Raw genomic sequence first — 18,948 nt, forward strand, 5'->3', positions numbered from 1 at the left:
GTTGAATGATATAGTTTATTAAAGAAAGCTTTCTTGAGGCCCAACCTAACCATCCATTTCCTCTTATTAAAGCCAAGATTCTAGTGAATCTTTAACCCTTTTCAAAAGAAAACAATATCTCTTATGATCTTTGTGGGAGAAGCCTTTGACCATCCAATTCCCCCTTGCAAAAGTGGTATCTTGGAAGATCCTTCTCTTATTTATGTCGTGACCATTCATATCGAAGACTTTGTGCAAATCACAGGATGGCATGGTCGATAAAGAGTGGTGCTCATGCATTTTAGTAGTTGTTTAAGGCGAAAAACTTCTCCCTTCCACTACGAGCTTTTGTTTCGGTTGTATATTTTCGACTCAAGATTCGGTTGAGCATGTCTTGCTTAGGCTAATTGACTCAAGCTCAATTATGCATCTATGGTTTCTTGTTTGATTGATGATGGAACTTGTTTGAGACTTCAACTCTTTTTCGCGCTATTTCCAAATTGAAGAAGACACTCCCCGAATCAAAGAAAAGCCTCAACCGATACAAATGGAATTTCAAACTATAGATTTCATTGTATAGTAGACTTTGCATCCCAAGTGACATTGCAACAACAACATCAAATTGGTCAGACAATGTATCAACATGAGTAAATATCACTATCGTATCGTACGTACTAATACAGTTATAGCGGTGTCGACCGAGAGATGTATCCATATCGAAGTCAACCTTTTAGTTCTTTGTCAGTTGTACTTAAAGTTGAGCTTCAAACAATCATGCAAACATCAATGTATCTTTATAGTGCCCATTTCTGACAGCCTTCTTGATTAAAGTTGAACTTTAGCCTCTTCTATGACTCTGAAACTTCTGCTAAAAGGAACATCTTTTATGTTTTTTTGCTTTTCTTATTAATTTTCTTTTAGAAAGACATTAAATTGATCCATTAAATCTGTTTTTTTGCTATTTGTTTTGTTACTGGAAAACACTTTTTTTTTCTTCTCACTGTCTTCTTCTTGTTGCCAGCCAAGTCTGTTTTCATTTTATGGAACATGAGGTACACAAAAAAAGGCTGTAAAAAGCATGGCGCCTTTTTTGCAAGTAAGCCCCTATTTTTAAAAATATCAAAATTCAAACCCTCCTTCGCGTTGAAAAAGCGATAAACCGAACCCTCCTTGCGTTCGAAAGTATGACTTTAGACGTTTAAACTCGTCTCAATTGGTCTTTTGAATGCCCTAGTGAATACTTTTGAAGGTCAAACCACTTCTTCAAATTATGTATGTGACAATGAAGAACAAGTATTTGTCGAGATCCTTCGGGATTTTCTTAACTCAAAAGCACTTGAATTCTTCATCCTTACTCATCCGGCCGATCTTGATATGATTGGCCATTTGTTTCAACTTATGTTTGGTCATAACTTTTAAATTTTTTATATCTTTCTTGGTGCATTCCAAGAACAAGAAAACACTTTAGGGACATCTCCAAGTCCTCTCATGGCAGACCACTTTCTGTTTTTTGTTTTTGTTTTTGAAAAAAAAACCTAAAAACATATTTAAAAAAAATATTGTCTCTGACTTCACATGGAAATTAGTTTTTTTTCTAATTGTAATTATATATATTTTACTAAAAATAAGGAGTATTTTTTTTAATGTTCAAGGTGAAAAGGAGCAATGTACTCGAGCTCGAGATGCACTGGTATTAGACCCGACCCCGGGCCGGGTCTGGCCCGGACCCGGCCCGGGCCCGTAACCGGGTCAACGGGCCGGTTGCCCGTTGACCCGGTTCGCCGGGTCGAACCGGAACCGGCCCGGCAAGTTGCAAACCGGCGAATCGCCGTTAACCGGCGGGTTGAACCGGCGGTCCAGCCGCAAATTTTTTTTAAACGGCTTGAACCGCCGGTTAACCGGCGGTTCATAGCCGTTGGAACCGTCGGTTCGTTGGGAGGGTTTTTTGGGTATTTTTTTCAACGGTTAGGATCATTTGACCGTTTTTGATCAATGGCTATGATTTAGTGTCCGTTACTATCAAAACTCTATAAATAGAGAGCTTATTTCATCATTTTCACACACATCTTCTCTACTCTTAATCTCATTTTCGTATTCTCTAATCTCTCATTTCTTTCAATTACAATGGAAGGAGGCCGCGGAGGTGCATCATCTCGAGCTCGAAGGGAAAGCAAATAATGAATCCGAGGAGGAGGACCCCAACATTCAATCCACCGATGATGAGATCGAGCATCTTCCGAATCCGACACCCGACACACAAGGAAGTACCGATGCAATTACTTCTAAGGTTCGGGAACTTCCTCCTCTAAAATCTTCTATTTTACTAAACATTTTGAGAAGGTCACTCTTCCGTCGGGAGAAATGCGTGCAAAATGTAAGCACCGCAATGCTTCCTACAAATTCCAAGCCGGCGTGACTATGGGTCGTTGAAACGACATGTAGAAACGAAGCACCCGACGGAATATGGACTCGACCGTTCTCAAACACAATTATCAAGATTTTCTTCAACTAGCGGTAGTACCGATTCCGGTTTATTTTATATTCGGATAATAAATTAAGAGAATCATTAGCTAAATTTATTTCCGTAGAACATCTTTCTTTTAGTTTTGGATCTAAATGCACATTTGAAGATTTTTGTAAAGAATCTCTTAATCCATGTGCTAAACGTGTTCCTAGGACTACACTTACTCGTACAATTAAAAAATTAGTAAAACAAGGAAAAAAGAATTTAATTGATGAATTTAGTAAATTAGATAATAAAGTTTCTTTATGTTCCGATATTTGGAGTGATCATTGGCAAACACATTCGTATATGGGTGTGACTTGCCATTGGATCGATAACTCTTGGAACCTCCAAAAAAGATTATTAGCTTATAGAGTTTTTGATGAATCACATAATGCTCATAATATCGCACAATTATTATGTTTAATTTTAGAAGAATATGATTTAACTCATAAAATATTTTCAATATCATTAGATAATGCTAGTTCTAATACTGCTTGTATAGATGATCTAAAATTTGTTTGTCAACCTATTATTGGAGGTTTATTTTTTCATATTCGTTGTGTATGCCATGTTTTAAATTTATGTGTTCAAGATGGTTTAAAAATTTTAGAAAGTTATATTAAACCAATTAAAATTGCAATTTCTTATTTATGGTCTCATCCATCTATAATGAAACAATGGGGTAGGTTTTGTAAAATTAATGGAATGAGACCTAAAAAATTTCCACGTGATGTACCAACACGTTGGAATTCAACATACCAATTATTACAAGATTCATTTCAATATAAAGAATTATTATGTTCATTTTTGCACAAAACACTAATGCTAATATATATTTATTTTCACAACAATGGAATATTTGTAGTAGTATTTGTGAAATTTTAAAAGTATTTAATGATGCAATCGAACAACTTTCCGGTGTTTATTATCCCTGCTCATTTAGTTTTAGAAAATTTTTAATATAGTATTAGTTTTAAATGAACATATTAATAATGAATCTTTATCTCCTTGCATCTTAGCTATGAAAACTAAATGGGAAAAATATTTTTATTTAATTCTTGAAATTTATTTAATTGCATTTGCTTTAGATCCTAGATTTAAATTAGAAGTTTTACAAGAAATGTTAACTTTATATTATGATGCTTTAATTCCAATTAAAGATTCTTCTTCCCCTGATCCAGCTAATATTATATATAATGTTAGAATTTATTTATATGATATTTATAATCAATATTATGCAAAATATGGAACACAAATTAATATTTCTGAAATTCAACAAACTACTAGTAGTAATTTAAAACTTACAAAAGCACAACTCTTATTAAAAGAACGGACAAAACGTCCATGGGGATCCTCAAGTTCAACACAGGAACTTGAGAATTATTTTACGACTTCTTTTGAATTTAATGAAGCAGATAGTGAAAACTTCGATATCTTAAAGTGGTGGTCATAGAAGGCTCAAAGCTTTCCCGTTCTCTCCGTGATCGCAAAAGAAATTTTAGCTTGTCCAGTGTCAACTGTTGTTCAGTGCCGACGGCAACATATTAGATGAACGACGATCAACTTTGTCTCCCGACTCATTGGAAGCCCAAGCATTACTGGACGATTGGACCAGAGCGGAGAAAAGAATCCAAGGAATGCAACTTTCAGATGACGAAGTTGAAGATTTTGATACTGAAGGAACAAATACGACAGGAACAGGAAATGGAAGTGAATGAAAATGTAAAAGGATAAAAATGTAAAAGAACTACGTGGGCTTTGATTCCCCTAAAGGGATACGTAGGCAACTTAAATAAGTGCAAGCCCTTTTTTTAATAAATTTTAATTTCTAATTTTTAATGTTTAATGTTTAATTTTTAATTTTTAATTTTTATTAACATATTAATCTTGAACCGTGACGAACCGTGACGAACCGTGAACCGAACCGTGAACCGGCGGTTCTGAACCGTGAACCGTAACCGTCTTGGGCGGTTAAGGTTAAGGGTCGACCTGCCTGGAACCGTCGAACCGGCGGTTCCGAACCGTCGAACCGTCGGTTCCGAACCGTGGTCAGGTCTAACTGGTATGCTAGCTAGACTTAACCTAGCCCAAGAGGTATGTTCATGCTTCGCTCGTTAGCTTAGCCGGAGTCGAGAGTAGCTTAGTCGTGTTGGTCCTTGTGAAGTGGAAGCAAAGTGATAGATGGACTAGATAGATGTATAATCATCGAGTAAAGTGAAAAACTAAAAAGAAGTATATATGTACATCTACATTGATTATCTAAAGATTACCTTGTCTATGTTTGTAATTGATATAACAATTAACATCGACGACGACAATTAATCGATGGGGACACTGAACATGAGCGAATCACATTTCTATCACAATTTTTTTTTAAAAAAAATTAAAAAGAGTATCCTTTCTTTTCATTTTATGAAAAAAAAATTCCAATGTACATTATTTAATAATAATATTTTTTTATTATATATTAAATTTTAGATGATAGACCAATTATATAAACTAACTATGAAATCTTAATTGTAATATTAGAGTAGTAAAATAATCCAGTAATTATTATTTTAAAACTGTTATAATATAAATATTATTAAATAAGATAAGTTGATAGTGTAAGAGCTCTGTAGCTAATATAACTATCATATTAACTATAGTTTTAGAATCGCAACGACATATATTTATAATATTCATACAACTGACTAATTGATTCAAGATTTAATACCCGTGGTAGGGAATGATAATGATGAATAATATATTTGAAAATAACTAGGTTGGAATTAGTTTTTGATAAAAAAAATAAAAGACGGGACACATTGAAGATTAAAAATACCTCTTGATATTTTTATTTTTATGTTTTTGCCATTTTGATATATCAAAACTTATGTCTATTGAAAAAGGGGAATTTGGCTGGTAGAGTTATGTCGTATGGTTTAGGCGTCGTGAATTTGAATCTCAAAAATAATCTTTTGTAAAATAGAGTTACACGTAAGAGTATTTTTTTTTCTTTTATCGATTGAAAAAATATATATTTTTGAATTAATTTAAATTTAAATATAATTTATGAATATTGTAGTTTAATTTTACTATATAAAAATAATAAAAATAAATATTTATTTTTCTCCTTTTGGTTTTTTTTTCCCTGTTTATTAAATTTCTAGGCGCGAACGCCAGAGGAGATTCTTAAAATGAGCTCGGGAGTTAGGTAACGGTGACCGCGTGGCTCCGGACCACCTAAACCTGCGCGGCCCCACGGTTTGCCCCCGCTAGGCGGCACGCTATCTTGCGCCGCCAGCGCAAGCCATTTGCGTGCCGGACGCGGCGGTCCACTGCGTCGCGGTGAGCCTAAGGCCGCAGCAATAAATTTGCGTCGCCGTCCCCCTCTCGCTTTCCACAGTTGTTTACAGCTCGACGAAGATCTCATCGCACGCGACGGTAGAAGACAAGCGCGACGTCACTCTTCTTCTTCTTCTTCTTCTCAATTTCAATCATAGCGTTCGATTCTCTCTTCTGTGGAAGCCCTTTTGGTGTCTTCTTCCCGGCGCACGGGGAAGAATTGATTGGAGGCATTCTCTATTGGCTGGCGCTCGCTGCCTCGCACTGGCCTTTTCATATCTGCAGCGGCTGCGGCTGCGGCTTTCGTATGTAGTTCTGTTGTTTCGGGGGAGTGGCGTTGGCTTCACGCATCGGCGGCCTTTTCTGCACCGCTTTTGGTGGGTTTCGGCTGGCGGAGAAGAGAGCGGAGGAGGCGATGAATAATAGCAGACTACGGACGACGTCGCCGGTCGTCAAAGTCCCTGTGAAGCGAATTAAAGTACGTTCGCCGTCTCCTATTGATGCGTCGTTCTGCTTTCCTTGGAAGCGAAATGGGATAATCGATGTGCTCCGGATTACAATTTCTCGATGATTTCATCTTCCGAAACAAAATCAGAAATCAGATGAGCTTTCCAAATGGATTTTTTTCCCTGTTTTTTTTTCCTTGGGAAAGTCCGCCCCTTTAGGGCGACGGAATCGTCTATCTTTGATTCTTCTGAAATCGTAGCTTTTTCTTTATTCCGATCGAGTCTAAGCCTGTGGAATCCATCAGAAGTATTGCCCTTCTTTATCTTCTCCTACCAATTAATCTTCTTTTTGTTGCCAAGGAAACAAACAAGGAGAAGAAACTCGAGATGCAGGCGAACAAATCGATCGGCACGAAAGAAGGATTCAATAGACGCCAATCCAAAAGCGAAAAAAAGCTCGCCTTGGAACAAGACGTAAAAGTTCTTTATCACACACTTGCGACCTCGTTGTTGAATCTTCTCTTCACATTATCGCATCTGCAGGTCGATAAGCTAAAGAAGAAGCTCAGACAGGAAGAGAATGTTCACAGAGCTTTGGAGAGAGCTTTCACCAGACCTTTGGGTGTGCTTCCTCGACTCCCTCCGTATCTCCCTTCTCAAGTAACTAACTTCTCTCCGTGCATTCCATCGATCTCGTTACCTTTTACTTTGCTCTAGAAGAATGATTGCTTTACTCTGTCTCCGTGCCTGAACTGAAGACACTAGAGCTTCTGGCTGAAGTAGCTGTTTTGGAAGAAGAAGTGGTTCGACTTGAAGAACAGGTAGTTAATTTTTGGCAAGGGCTTTATCAGGAAGCCATCTACATTTCAATATCGAAGAAGATCAAAGCAAATGCGTCTGATGGAAGCTTCGATGAACAACTTAAACAATGTGAATCTTTAGTCTCAGCAAAAACTCCTCATTTGAGGCGATATTCGAGACGGAGTTCTTCTTTGGACTTCTCTGAGAATCAACAAGGGAAAGAGAATCGATCGCCGGTAAAGAAAGTCCCGAAAGCAAGGGTAAATTTCTCTGTCTCTGATGCTACTCGCCATGTTTTCTTTAGGTGAATCTAGTGTTTATGCTAATCGTACTAGAGTTGTTAATCCAGCAAGAAATGGCATTGTCTGATGCCTCAGATGAAGTGTCGTTCGACAAATCTAGCGGCCCGAACGAATTATCTGAGGATATCTTGAAGTGTCTGATGAACATCTTCTTGCGAATTGTCTCTTCGAAGAGTCCAGATGACATGGAAACATCTTCTTCAAGTTCAGGTTCTTACGAGAATTTCGTAGAGATGGATTCTCGAGATCCTTATGGTATATGTGCTAGGTTTGGCAAGCGAGACATTGGTCCGTATAAGCATTTTCGATCGGTTGAAGTGAGCTCAAACATGCCATCAACTTTCAGGCACAGGCTAAAGTGAGTATCAGATTCTTTATATGATTCGATTGTTTAATATCTTCAAGATATGTAAGAACTACTTCTCTGTTTAACTTCAGGCCTTTATTCAGAAAGCTCGAATCAGTTGACATATCAAACCTTACACACTGGCAGAAGCTGGCTTTCTGGATCAACATATATAATTCATGCATGATGAATGTAAGCCTCGACCAATGGAACATTCATATATTCTATCATATGAAGTTTCTCAACCAAATTGTGTTAGCTATGACTTCTGTGATCTGAATGTGTCTTTGCAAAAGCATCTTTCTCTTAGTTTGATTCACCTTTCTTGCTTATCGAATTAACTATAGGCATTTCTGGAGCAAGGAATACCTACAAGCCCTGAAATGATTGTCGCATTGATGCCAAAAGTATGATCTTCACTTCCTTTCTTTACCTTTTCCCGGTCTATGAAATAAACTTTCGCTTCGATGTCTACCATTTTTATTTCAGGCAGTGATAAATGTGGGAGGTCATTTGCTTAGTGCAATGACAATCGAGCATTTCATATTGAGGTTGCCTTGTCACATAAAAGATGTAAGGTCTTTCTATTATCTAAGTTTCAGGAACTTGATTGTGATGGATCGATAACTCACTCATTTATGTAGGCAAAGGTCTCGATGAAAGGTCCAAAAAATGAGAGCACAATCATACGAGGTGTCTTTGGATTGGAGTGGCCAGAACCTCTAGTTACATTTGCTCTGTCGTGCGGAAGTTGGTCCTCGCCTGCTGTGAGTTTGCTGAACCACTTGGTTGTACTAAAAACACTTCATTCAGAAAAGTTTAGCCTTCCTGTTGATTCGGGTTACATTTTCCATCGCCTTTATGTAGGTGAGAGTGTACACGGCTGCACAAGTCGAAAAGGAATTAGCGACAGCGAAAAGGGATTATTTGCAAGCAGCAGTCGGCATATCCAAACCAAATAAGTTAGCAATTCCTAAGCTGCTTCACTGGTACCTGCCAGATTTTGCCAAGGATCTTGAGTCATTAATGGACTGGATATGTTCACAGCTACCACGGCCGTTGAGGACTGAAGCAGTAGAATGCCTCGAGACGAGCCGAGTAAGTGCCAGTCGACAGGCGATACAGATTCTGCCTTATGAATTCAGATTCAGGTACCTTTTGGCCCAATAGATATAAAGTGGTCCATCAAATTGCTGGAACTCTCTGTAAGTAAACATCATTGTAAGAAAGAAAAAACACAAAAGAAGTGTTTACTTTGTCACATTTAGAAGCAAAAAAACAACTGCTAGCAGAATACAGTACCAGTTAGAACTACTAATGTGGTCGAGGAAGACATCCAAGCGGCATTTAGGGTCTGTTTACTTGAATGAAAAATAAAGAGGAAAAAAAAGATCGTAGAACCGTACATGAAAGAACTCCATTTATGGGTATCTTTTGTATCATTTTTCCTCCTTCCTCTTGTTTTATGCATTCAAGTCCATACACTCTCTTGTTGCGGAAGATCTACCCTTGCTTGTTTGCCAAATTACATGTGCAATACTGCTAGTGTATCTTTAAATAGCGATTGAAGATGGAATCGGCTGTATGAGAACTTTGGATGGACAAAAATAAAAAATGGATGGAAAAAAAAAATCAAAGATTTGAAGAATAATTCACATATTTTTTAGTACAAATGTTGTCAAAAAAGTGGGAGAAGATATGCTTGCATCATAGCAGTTACATTATAAATATAAATATAAATTTATAATTAAAGTACATCACCATATAATTAAACTACTTTTGAGATCAGTTTGTTTTTTGTCACACCATATTTTCATTGGATCTGATTTTTTTCCTCACCCCTACTTATTAGAACATATGGCTTGTTATCATCAAGCATCTTGGAATAAACTACTGTCTTCTTTTCAAAAAGAAAAAAAGGAAAAAAAAAAATTGTACTTTGCAGTGTAAGTTATGAGTAGATCACTTTACGACATATATGCCCAACAAAAATGTGACATTAATCTTGACTAATCTTGCCCAACAAAAATGTGACATTAATCTTGACTAACCTTGAGCGACGATTGATATAATTATCTGGTGATAAGGATATTTGGGAATTCATTTCTAGTACTTCTGCATCCTTAATGACTTGATAAATGAAGTCATTCGAGGACCATGTTTGGATCTTCTTCATCAGAGTCAAATTCCACCTGTTAAAAACAATGGCATCGGTAGAAATTGTTACAAGCTTGTGTTCTCAGATAAGAGGTAGGAACACCACTGTGAACAAATGAGTCATGAACCCAGGTAAGGATCTGTAATTATCTTACACAGGTTTGGATCAAAATTATGTTCATCTTACCATCATGATCATAGGTCATCATATTATCATCATAAACTCGTTTTTGTCCCAACTATTCATAGCCGGCTACAAGTCTTATCCCTTCATTGAACTCCTTTTTATCCCTCACACTTTTCAATCTAAAAGAATTTCAAATATCTAGTATATTTTAATTTATCTTACTGGTAACTCCATGAATCAATGCATTCTCATCTCTATTGCATTAACCTTATCATTGTTGTTTTCAAATAACCTACCACTTCGGTCCACAACCTTCATGAGTTGTACCACAGCCTTACAAACTTTCTTATTGGCCTAAGGGGGCATGATGAACATACAAGATTCAAGAACCTTCTCTTCATTTTCATAGTCCATCATTTATTCTATTAACTATATCTTTAATCAATATCTCCATTCTATTGACTAATGAATCCAAAATATCTTCAACTCTTATTGAGATCTCACGTACATTCATTTTAACTACTCGTTCAATTCTTCTATATTTCATAAATTTTTGTTCTATTTATATAAACTCTTTTCTAATCATGTTTAAGTAACTTCATCTATCAAGTAGGAGAATTCACAAGCAACAAAGAAGCATACAAAATTATAATTAAACCAGATTTGTTCAGATATATTTCTGAGACAGGAGGGAACTCACATTTTCATCTCTGTACCATTTTCCATGACAATCACGCTTCCAACCAGCAGCAGTAAACTTCAGCTCTTTCTCCCGACGCTCAAGTAGTTCTGAATTCCAATCAGCAAGTATCTTATTCGCCGTTCCAGTAATATTTCTGGGTGGCACACTGATGCCATCAGTAGTGCAAGTATAGTTTGAATCGCCAATAGAAGATGATGTTGTTATATTAGAACAATGCCCAGCATTTGCAGCATTTGGATTGTCCACATTTTTGCATTGAGATTCTGAAATCGCCTTGATTGTCTTCTGGATCAGTGGCTTGTTAGGGAACATTACATTTTTGATTTGCTGTCTTGAATTACCAGAATTTGACAGGCCAGTAGAATCAGCTGATAGAGCTAGTCTCTTCTTTGATTCATCCCGTTTAGATAATTCACTTTCCCTCGCCTTTGATTCTGCAGCAATATGCCGAGATCCCTTGTTATGCATCTGTTACACCACCCAAGTCATTTATGATGAAGAGTCAAAACAGAATAAAACAATCATGCCACTAAAATTCAAGCACAACAAACAAATGCATCATCATCATAATTAGGCCATATTTGTTCCAAGTAATTAGGGTTGATTACAAAGATCTTATCCTTCCTTTGAGCACTACACAAGAGTATAACGAACAAATGCATAAAGTATAATATTCGTTTCGCATGGGTATTCCTTGGTCAGAGTAGATAAGGACTGCTGGAACATGGCTGTTGTTTTAGTAAGGATAAAGAGATTTGATCCGAGAGACACTAAAATTACTTTGAGTGACGAAGAAAAAAACATAAATCATATCTTTTTGTATTACCAATAAGAAAAGCACTGTTTCTCTTGTTTCAAATCAATAGCAGAACAGCAATTAAGATTGAATTTTGAACAACAACCAGCAGGATAATTTTGAGCAACACCTTGATGCTTCAGATGCAAAGCAGTTTAACATGATTATTCCATTCATCAAAATACTTGCAATTCCTAAACACATTGATAGATGAGAATTGCATATTTTTTCAGTCTTCAATTGCCTAAATCATATGAAAAAGGTTTGGTTCTTTTCATAAAGAACAAGTTGATTATACTGCCAACTTCTTCTAACAACCAACTTCATCCCAACAAATCAATCCATAAAGCATCAGATTTTCTTTAGCCAACCAAAAACAATTTATAACTGTTTCTCTTGTTTCAAATCAAGCTTACCAGAACAGCAATTAAGATTGAATTGTGAACAACACATTAACCAGCAGGATAATTTTGAACAACACCCTGATGCGTCAGATGCAAAGCAGATTAACATGATTTTCACCAAAATACTTGCAATTCCTAAACACATTGACAGATGAGAATTGCATATTTTTTCAGTCTTTAATTGCCAAAATCATATGAAAAAAGTTTGGTTCTTTTCATAACAACCAACTCCATCCCAAAAAAACATTCGATAAAGCATCAGATTTCCTTTGGCTAACCAAAAACAAATTGTGCTATAGGAGTTGTCTTAGGGTAGGTGAAAAGGGGGATTTTTGAGAAACTTACAGACAGCATGAGAGGGTTATCGAGGATGGGATTGTGAGGGCAGACGAGGCAGACGAATTTTCCGCTAGAGAGCTTCTTGAAAGAAGGAGATGATGCAGCATCACCGGAGGAGGACGAGAGCATGAGATCGTCGACTCTTCTCTTCCGGTGATGCGCCTCCCTCCCCCAACTATCCCCTCCAAACGTGCTCATCCTCGGTGACTGCTGCCGCTGCAACTGCGAAGATTGCCCTCGAACCGAATCCAGCAACTCAAAACCGCCCTCTATCGCGGATCAAAACGAATCCAAAGATTTGCAATTCGACGAATGGTGGAACGACAGCAAGATCGCGATCTTCCTTCCAATTTCCTCGGCTTCCGATCTGAACTGAATATTAAATATTAAATATTAAATATAATTTTAAAAATTATCCAAATTTAGATCAAAATATATTTATTTTTATTTATTAATTAAATTTTGAATTATTAGATGACCGTTATGGGCCGGACATGTTATTGGGCCGAGCCACGCACGTGGCCGGAGGTAATACGATCCGATGGTTGACACGTATAAGCGGAAAAAATGGTGTTGCGTGTTTTAGCATCAACAGCTGATTGAAAAAATAGTGGGACACATGCCATTTCGGGAATCCGTCCGCCATCCGCAGTCTTCAGAGTGTAGAGAGAAAGGGGGGAGCGCGCTCCTCTCCGTTCTCGAAAGCCACCAGAGAGAGTGAGAGAGAGAGAGTGGGCGACGACTTCGACGCAGTCCTCAGGTGGTGGATTGAGGGTATCGCCGTTCATCATCACTCTCTGTGTGTTCTTCTTGATGCTGTTTGTGGCTACTGTTCTTTTTTGCTTTGTTCTCTTCTTTTTGGCTTGTGATCGTTCGTACTAGCACTTGGATGGAGGGTTAGGAGGAGGGAGAGGAAAGCTCACAATTTTATACTTCTTTTCTGTCACTCCTCCTTCTTCCCCTCGTATCTAACAAGGGAAGCCGTTAAAGGAACTCGAAGAGGTTATTAAGCTTCAGTTTTAGATTTCAACTCCTAGGGCTAAATTGATATTGTAAGATGCTGAAAACAGATCTCCAAGGATAATGGCAAGTGGAAATCCTCTAAGTTTGCGAGATAAGCTGCAGAAATTCATGAGTCTTTTGGAAAATCATTCACGCCTCTGTTCACTGTCAGACTCTATCGAACTAGCGCCTAGTTGGATCATTCTTTAATGAACATAATGTACTTTGTCTTGTGAAGTTAGGATCTAAGTCTGTCAATCCATTTGTATCATATATGATTCTGCATTGAGTACTCCTCTGTCATCTGTCTCTTGGTCCTGAAAAGGTGACTTAGCAAATTCTTAAGGCCTGCTTATTTCATAAAGTTCTCTTAGAATGTGACGTTACGACATTTTGTCCTTCAATAATCTTCGACGCATGATGTTCCTCATGGCTCAGGTCAGGCTGTTGTTTATGCAATGGTCTGTTGTTAGCTATTTGTATCAGTTCTTTTATCTCTTTGGCTAAAATCTAAAGATAGGATATGCAGTTAAATTGTTTAGCATCTTGAATTGCACTTAGGTTCATCCTTCCCTACTTGTGACATTAGGAACATTTTGTCCTTCAATAATCTTCCATGCATGATGTTCCTCATGGCTCAGGTCAGGTTGTTGTTTATGCAATGGTCTGTTGTTAGCTATTTGTATCAGTCTTTTATCTCTTTGGTTAAAATCTAAAGATAGGATATGCAGTTAAATTGTTTAGCATCTTGAATTGCACTTAGGTTCATCCTTCCCTACTTGGGTGAAGGTATAATGAGAGGAAAAGCTTTTAAAAGTACTGAAAGTTGTATGAGCAATGGTCTGGTAGCCTCTGGGGATCATCAAATTCAGCAAGAATTTGTTCCAGGGGATATTGCATGGACAAAAATCAAGAACCACATATGGTGGCCTGCTCAGGTATTTTTGCATATCAGGTTTTAATATGAAATGAATTTTTAATCCAATTATTACTTATTAGTAGGTCCTGAATCACTGCTAAAACATGTGGAAACCCCTAAGATTTATTTCCTTATATTAATTACAGATATTGCAGCTTCTATGTTCTTAGATTTGATAAACCTTTATTTTTGGTCAGGCCAAATAAAGTTTGACTTCTCATAGTTCAGGTAATAATTCATTGTTGGGTAAATTATAGGTTAGTTACCTATGAGAACCAAGAAAACAATCCGACATTGCTTACCTTAGTGTTTTTCTCTTGTGTATGTGTGCACACATGTGTTCTTTCAAATTGCTTGAGCGTGGCTTCCACATTAGCACTAGCCCTTGTCATAGAAACATGTAATGCCTTACCATTCAACATCTCACAACACCTATCTTGCCATCATATCTCTGAAAATATTGCAATCAGTCATATAGTAGTTTAAGATTAATTTTCCTGTTTTAGGTTCAATTATGAGGTGGCAATGGCGGGACAAAATGCATACAATAAAATAGAATAGCAATATAATGCTGGAGAAAAACAGAAATAGGAAATGTTGAATCAGTAACTTGTAAGATAACCTTTTGCCAAGACATTTTCTAAATGGTAACCTGTTGCGTGCCTCTGAATTTTATTTCTTGAAGAAATTTCAAAGAACCTAGATCTTCTTTGTTGATTATTGTTTCCTAAGTACATGATTGTAGCTTGATAGATTTTAAGTACTGGCATAACAGTCTTTTTGTCATTGCACTTCTACTTTAAAGGTTGTTGATGAGAAAAGTGTTGGTTCTGGACCCAAAAAGAAATCAAAGGATGAAATCCTTGTTCGCTTATATGGAAGTTATGAATAGTGAGTTTCTGCTTCTTTCTTGCTATCTCATTGATCTTCAGGTGTCATTGATTATTTATTCATTTGCTCAGTTTGTATGTGGACCCTTTGAAATGCAATATGGCGTTTGAAAAAGTGAGTTCAGCAATGGCATTTGGCTTTTTTTTTTTCTCTCGTTGTGCTGATTGATTGCTTAGTTAGCATATTTACTGAAAAAAAAATGAACGACTTTGTCTTGTGAATGACTTCCAGATTGTCAAGCAAGATAATGTTTCTTCAGAGGAAGTGTTCAGAAGATCATTGGATATGGTAGAGGTCATTTGTGCATCCTTAATTTCTCAAATAATCTTTGAAAGAGATGAGTTCATTATTCTTTTCTGATGTGACAGGAACTTTCTCAAATATCCTCAAGGGGGAAAACTAAGAAAACAGGTCGTCATTTTAGAGGTTAATCAGAATTTTCACTTTGTCCTGTTTAAGATAGGACGATAAACATGCCATTTTCTGTTTTCCTGTAAACTTGCTTTGGTGCTATAAACTTGTCCTATTTGGATAGATATTTAGATGACAATATCCTCTTCTTGCAAAGGTGCACCTAATCTACGTTTTATCTTTCAGATTTTAGGTAGTAGTTAAGTAGTTTAGGTTAATCCAGATTTTATCTCCTGTTATTCATATTCATAAATGTACATAATCACATTCCTGCAAGTTTTAAAGAATTTATAGATGAACCGAATGTTTCTCCTATTCATGATCAGTGAGGAGGATTTTCAATGCTAACATATCTAGCAATGAATTCCTTGATCGTTATCAATATTGTTCCTCCCAACTCTTTAAGGTCAGCGACATAAATTATATTCTTCCATTGCCCTCAATGCAATGCAAGACTATATCACAGTGATATTTAAATTAATTAAATCTTTTTTATTATATTGACTAATAATGTTTTCATTGGTGTCATTGTGTGGTCTTACTGTTGTGTTTTTTCATACTTCTATTCTCGTAATCGGTGTTGCAGTGGGTATTATCCTCTTGCCTTCTCTTTTCTATTTCTTCTCCACATTTCATATTAACCTACAATTCATGATGTTATTAACTTGTTGACTTTGTCATATTCATTCTTCAATACAGAAGGCTACAAGAGACACTTATAACATTTTATTGCGAAACAGCAGTAGAAAATCTTTCTTAAGTCATCCTAAGGATTTAGTCGGTAGACAATTAAACAACTTAGTTTTCTCCTAGAAGCAAAATAGGCCTATGTGGTTCTCCCAAGCCCTATATGAGTCAAATTGATCTATTTATCACCTAGTTAAGATCACTTCTTGTATCAGTATTTGTTATACTTTCTGTATCCGATTTTTTTTTTCTTTTGGATATTGAGTGTGTTAGAAGGATATTATAAAACTCGTAGTTATGAATGAAGCTTAATACTATACTACTTTCGGCTATTTTGAATACATGCTTTACAAAACACCAGACGGAGGCAGCTCAAAGCTAGAGGAGAAAGATGATGTGAAATATATAAAGCAAGGTATCCCTGAAAACCAACATATCAGCAAGACTGACTCTGATGGTACTTCTGGATCCAAAAGCATAAAATTACAATCTTTAAGACGTTCAATGAGGAGGCGTTCAATGCGGAATGCCAGTAAGGTAGGCATAATAGAAAGGAACAAAGCAGAACACTTGGAGTACCAAAACTTAGGAACTTGTCAGTATGGAGATGTCATTGTGATAGATGAAGTGGAAACAAGACCTTCTGATGTTGAGGACATGAAGCATCTTGATTCTAAGCAATTGAGGCAGATGGACTGGGAACAGGCACAGCAAAATTTTCTCAATGAAGCTTCAACTGGAAAACAAGTCAAAAATGGTGTTTCAGGAGATAAAGTTACTAAACCTGATATTGTGAGGAAATACACTCTCAGAAAAAGGAATCACGATGAACTTAAGGAAGAGAAACATGAGTTGCAACAACTACATTCGGAAGAAAAAGGAGTGAGTAAGAATCTCTTTTATAAAAGGACTAAGCAAAGTGGACCTCAAGAACAGAGTTTACAAGAGGATGGGAAAGAAGTACATCAAAATGAACTGATGAAGCATGTTAAACCTGGAAACCAATATGCAAGGAAGAGGATAGAATCCGGTGCCACCGGAGGCAAAACCATAAAGCGAAATGGTTTAAGAAAACAAAAGCATGAAGAAGTTAAAGACCGCAAATTGGAGAGCCCTATATCTGTGGCGAAGCAAAATGGTTTACAAAATCAAAAGCATGAAGATGATAAAGACCCAAAACTGGAGACCCCCACATCTGTGAGTATATTTTTGTGCAAATTTCCAATATGGCTACAATTTGAAGTCTTCCGTCCATTCATAGTACCAAAATATTCTTCACCATCAAGCTATTTGTTTGGTGACTCTTTTATGTCAAACTTGTGCCAAAATTGACCTAGATAATACTAGTACACTGAATATGACGACAGGATGTCAAAAGTATGAAATTGACAATTTTAAATCTAAACAATTTGATGTACACTATTTTGTATTCAAATTGTGCTAAAATTAATCCAGATGATAGCAATATACTGTAGTGGTGAAATTTTTGCACAAATTTGATATAAAATAACATTCTTCAAGTGGTTTAGTTTAATTGCCAGAAAATTGTATTTTATGAACAATAATTGCATATCAAAGTTGTGCCAAAATTAAACTTGATGACTTAAGTTTATTGGTGAATGTTTGCACAATTTTGATGTAACATACTGTTCTTCAAGTGGTTTGACTTGATTATCAGAAAAGGATATTTTATGAACAATATATTGTTTTAAAATTGTGCTAAAATTAATCCAGATGATTAGCATAATTTTGATCTAGAATGTCATTCTTCAAGTGGTTTGAAACAATGGCTGCTAGGGAAGCTAGATTTGAGCATGTTTCATACAGAAGAAATGTTTTGAAAACTGGATAAACTGGTTAAAGGACAGCCCGGCACACGAAACACAAAACTCCCGTCAATGCAGAATTCTGGAACATTGAATAGCTTCACTGATAGGGCCTGTTGTCAACAATTTGCCCTATATTTTTACCATGTTCTTAAACTTCTACTCCACTTTTCAACTTCATATTCAGTTTTTTTCCCTTGATATTGCAGGCAAAGTTCTCTGAAACAGAAGCAGCACTGGATATTGTCAGTTCAAGAAAAACTAAAGTGATGCAGACTCTTGGACTCATTGCTCCACTTGGATCCCCATTCTGAGCAAATGAAGTTTAATTTGCAGCCTGTTCTGTAGTTTTTTGATAATTTTGTGAACTAGCTTACTCTTAACTCCCCTTTTTTTGTTACACTAAGTTTGCCTTCAGATTTTGTTGGACAGTTCATTGCAGGCAAAGTGTAGGGTCTGATGACCAGTGTTTTGGTGTAAACTTTTTGTGCTGGTTAACAATTGAAAGATGCACACTGATTTACTTGTCTATAAACTTTATCTTATTTTAATGTAAAGAAGAAAACTTCTGTTGATATTTGAGTAATACGAGATCAATAAGAGGAGTAAAATAATTAATAGAAAAAACATTTAATTTTTTAAATAATTATTAGATAATTATTGTGGTAGAATTTTAGAAATGGGTGTGTTGAGACTGATAGTAACAGTAAATCTTTGAAGTACAATGACAAACTCTGATTTTTTAAATTTTGTAGTTTTGCCAAGTTGAACTTGAGCACAGCACACTAGAGCATCATGGATGTTCATAAATTTTTGGGTAGAAATTAAGAAGGCGATTTTTTTACTAAATCATCAAAGTATCCTTGGCCCTGTATAATTATTTAATTGTCCTCTAGCATTCTTGAGTATTATTATTTTCCGTCTAAATCTCCCATCTAATTTGTAAACAGTTGGATGAATGGTAGTAATTACGAAATCA

General features: G+C 36.4%; 3 protein-coding genes across 6 annotated transcripts; 2 read left to right on the forward strand and 1 right to left on the reverse strand.

Annotated features, from left to right (window-relative positions):
* Positions 1–5,615: 5,615 nt before the first annotated feature.
* On the forward strand, positions 5,616–8,968 carry LOC122023818. 3 transcript variants are annotated; one of them, XM_042582184.1, is made up of 11 exons: positions 5,618–6,290; positions 6,619–6,732; positions 6,802–6,918; positions 7,017–7,319; positions 7,409–7,719; positions 7,800–7,899; positions 8,055–8,114; positions 8,197–8,280; positions 8,352–8,474; positions 8,575–8,669; positions 8,755–8,968. In XM_042582184.1, exons 1-11 carry the CDS (start codon positions 6,228–6,230, stop codon positions 8,768–8,770), a joined length of 1,386 nt encoding a protein of 461 aa, XP_042438118.1. In that variant the 5' UTR covers positions 5,618–6,227; the 3' UTR covers positions 8,771–8,968. The 3 variants fall into 3 exon arrangements, with proteins under 3 accessions (XP_042438117.1, XP_042438118.1, XP_042438116.1); XM_042582183.1 differs by having other exon boundaries at positions 5,616–6,290; positions 8,352–8,669; XM_042582182.1 differs by having other exon boundaries at positions 5,619–6,290; positions 8,575–8,968.
* LOC122023819 (sodium channel modifier 1-like) lies at positions 8,776–12,599 on the reverse strand. Of its 2 annotated transcripts, none has more exons than XM_042582186.1 (4): positions 12,240–12,599; positions 10,692–11,162; positions 9,759–9,899; positions 8,776–8,910 (listed from the first exon to the last, which is right to left on the reverse strand). In XM_042582186.1, exons 1-3 carry the CDS (start codon positions 12,429–12,431, stop codon positions 9,852–9,854), a joined length of 711 nt encoding a protein of 236 aa, XP_042438120.1. In that variant the 5' UTR covers positions 12,432–12,599; the 3' UTR covers positions 8,776–8,910; positions 9,759–9,851. The 2 variants fall into 2 exon arrangements, with proteins under 2 accessions (XP_042438120.1, XP_042438119.1); XM_042582185.1 differs by lacking the exon at positions 8,776–8,910 and adding an exon at positions 9,162–9,298.
* Positions 12,600–12,849: 250 nt separating this feature from the next.
* On the forward strand, positions 12,850–18,544 carry LOC122024039 (PC4 and SFRS1-interacting protein-like). Its single transcript, XM_042582542.1, has 8 exons — positions 12,850–13,007; positions 14,025–14,173; positions 14,960–15,045; positions 15,117–15,159; positions 15,277–15,339; positions 15,414–15,471; positions 16,505–17,340; positions 18,179–18,544. The coding sequence occupies exons 2-8, from the start codon at positions 14,030–14,032 to the stop codon at positions 18,281–18,283; spliced, it is 1,335 nt and encodes a 444-aa protein (XP_042438476.1). The 5' UTR covers positions 12,850–13,007; positions 14,025–14,029; the 3' UTR covers positions 18,284–18,544.
* The last annotated feature ends 404 nt before the right edge of the window (positions 18,545–18,948 follow it).

Source organism: Zingiber officinale, chromosome 9B (assembly GCF_018446385.1).
Source record: "Zingiber officinale cultivar Zhangliang chromosome 9B, Zo_v1.1, whole genome shotgun sequence".
Taxonomy (NCBI): domain Eukaryota; kingdom Viridiplantae; phylum Streptophyta; class Magnoliopsida; order Zingiberales; family Zingiberaceae; genus Zingiber; species Zingiber officinale.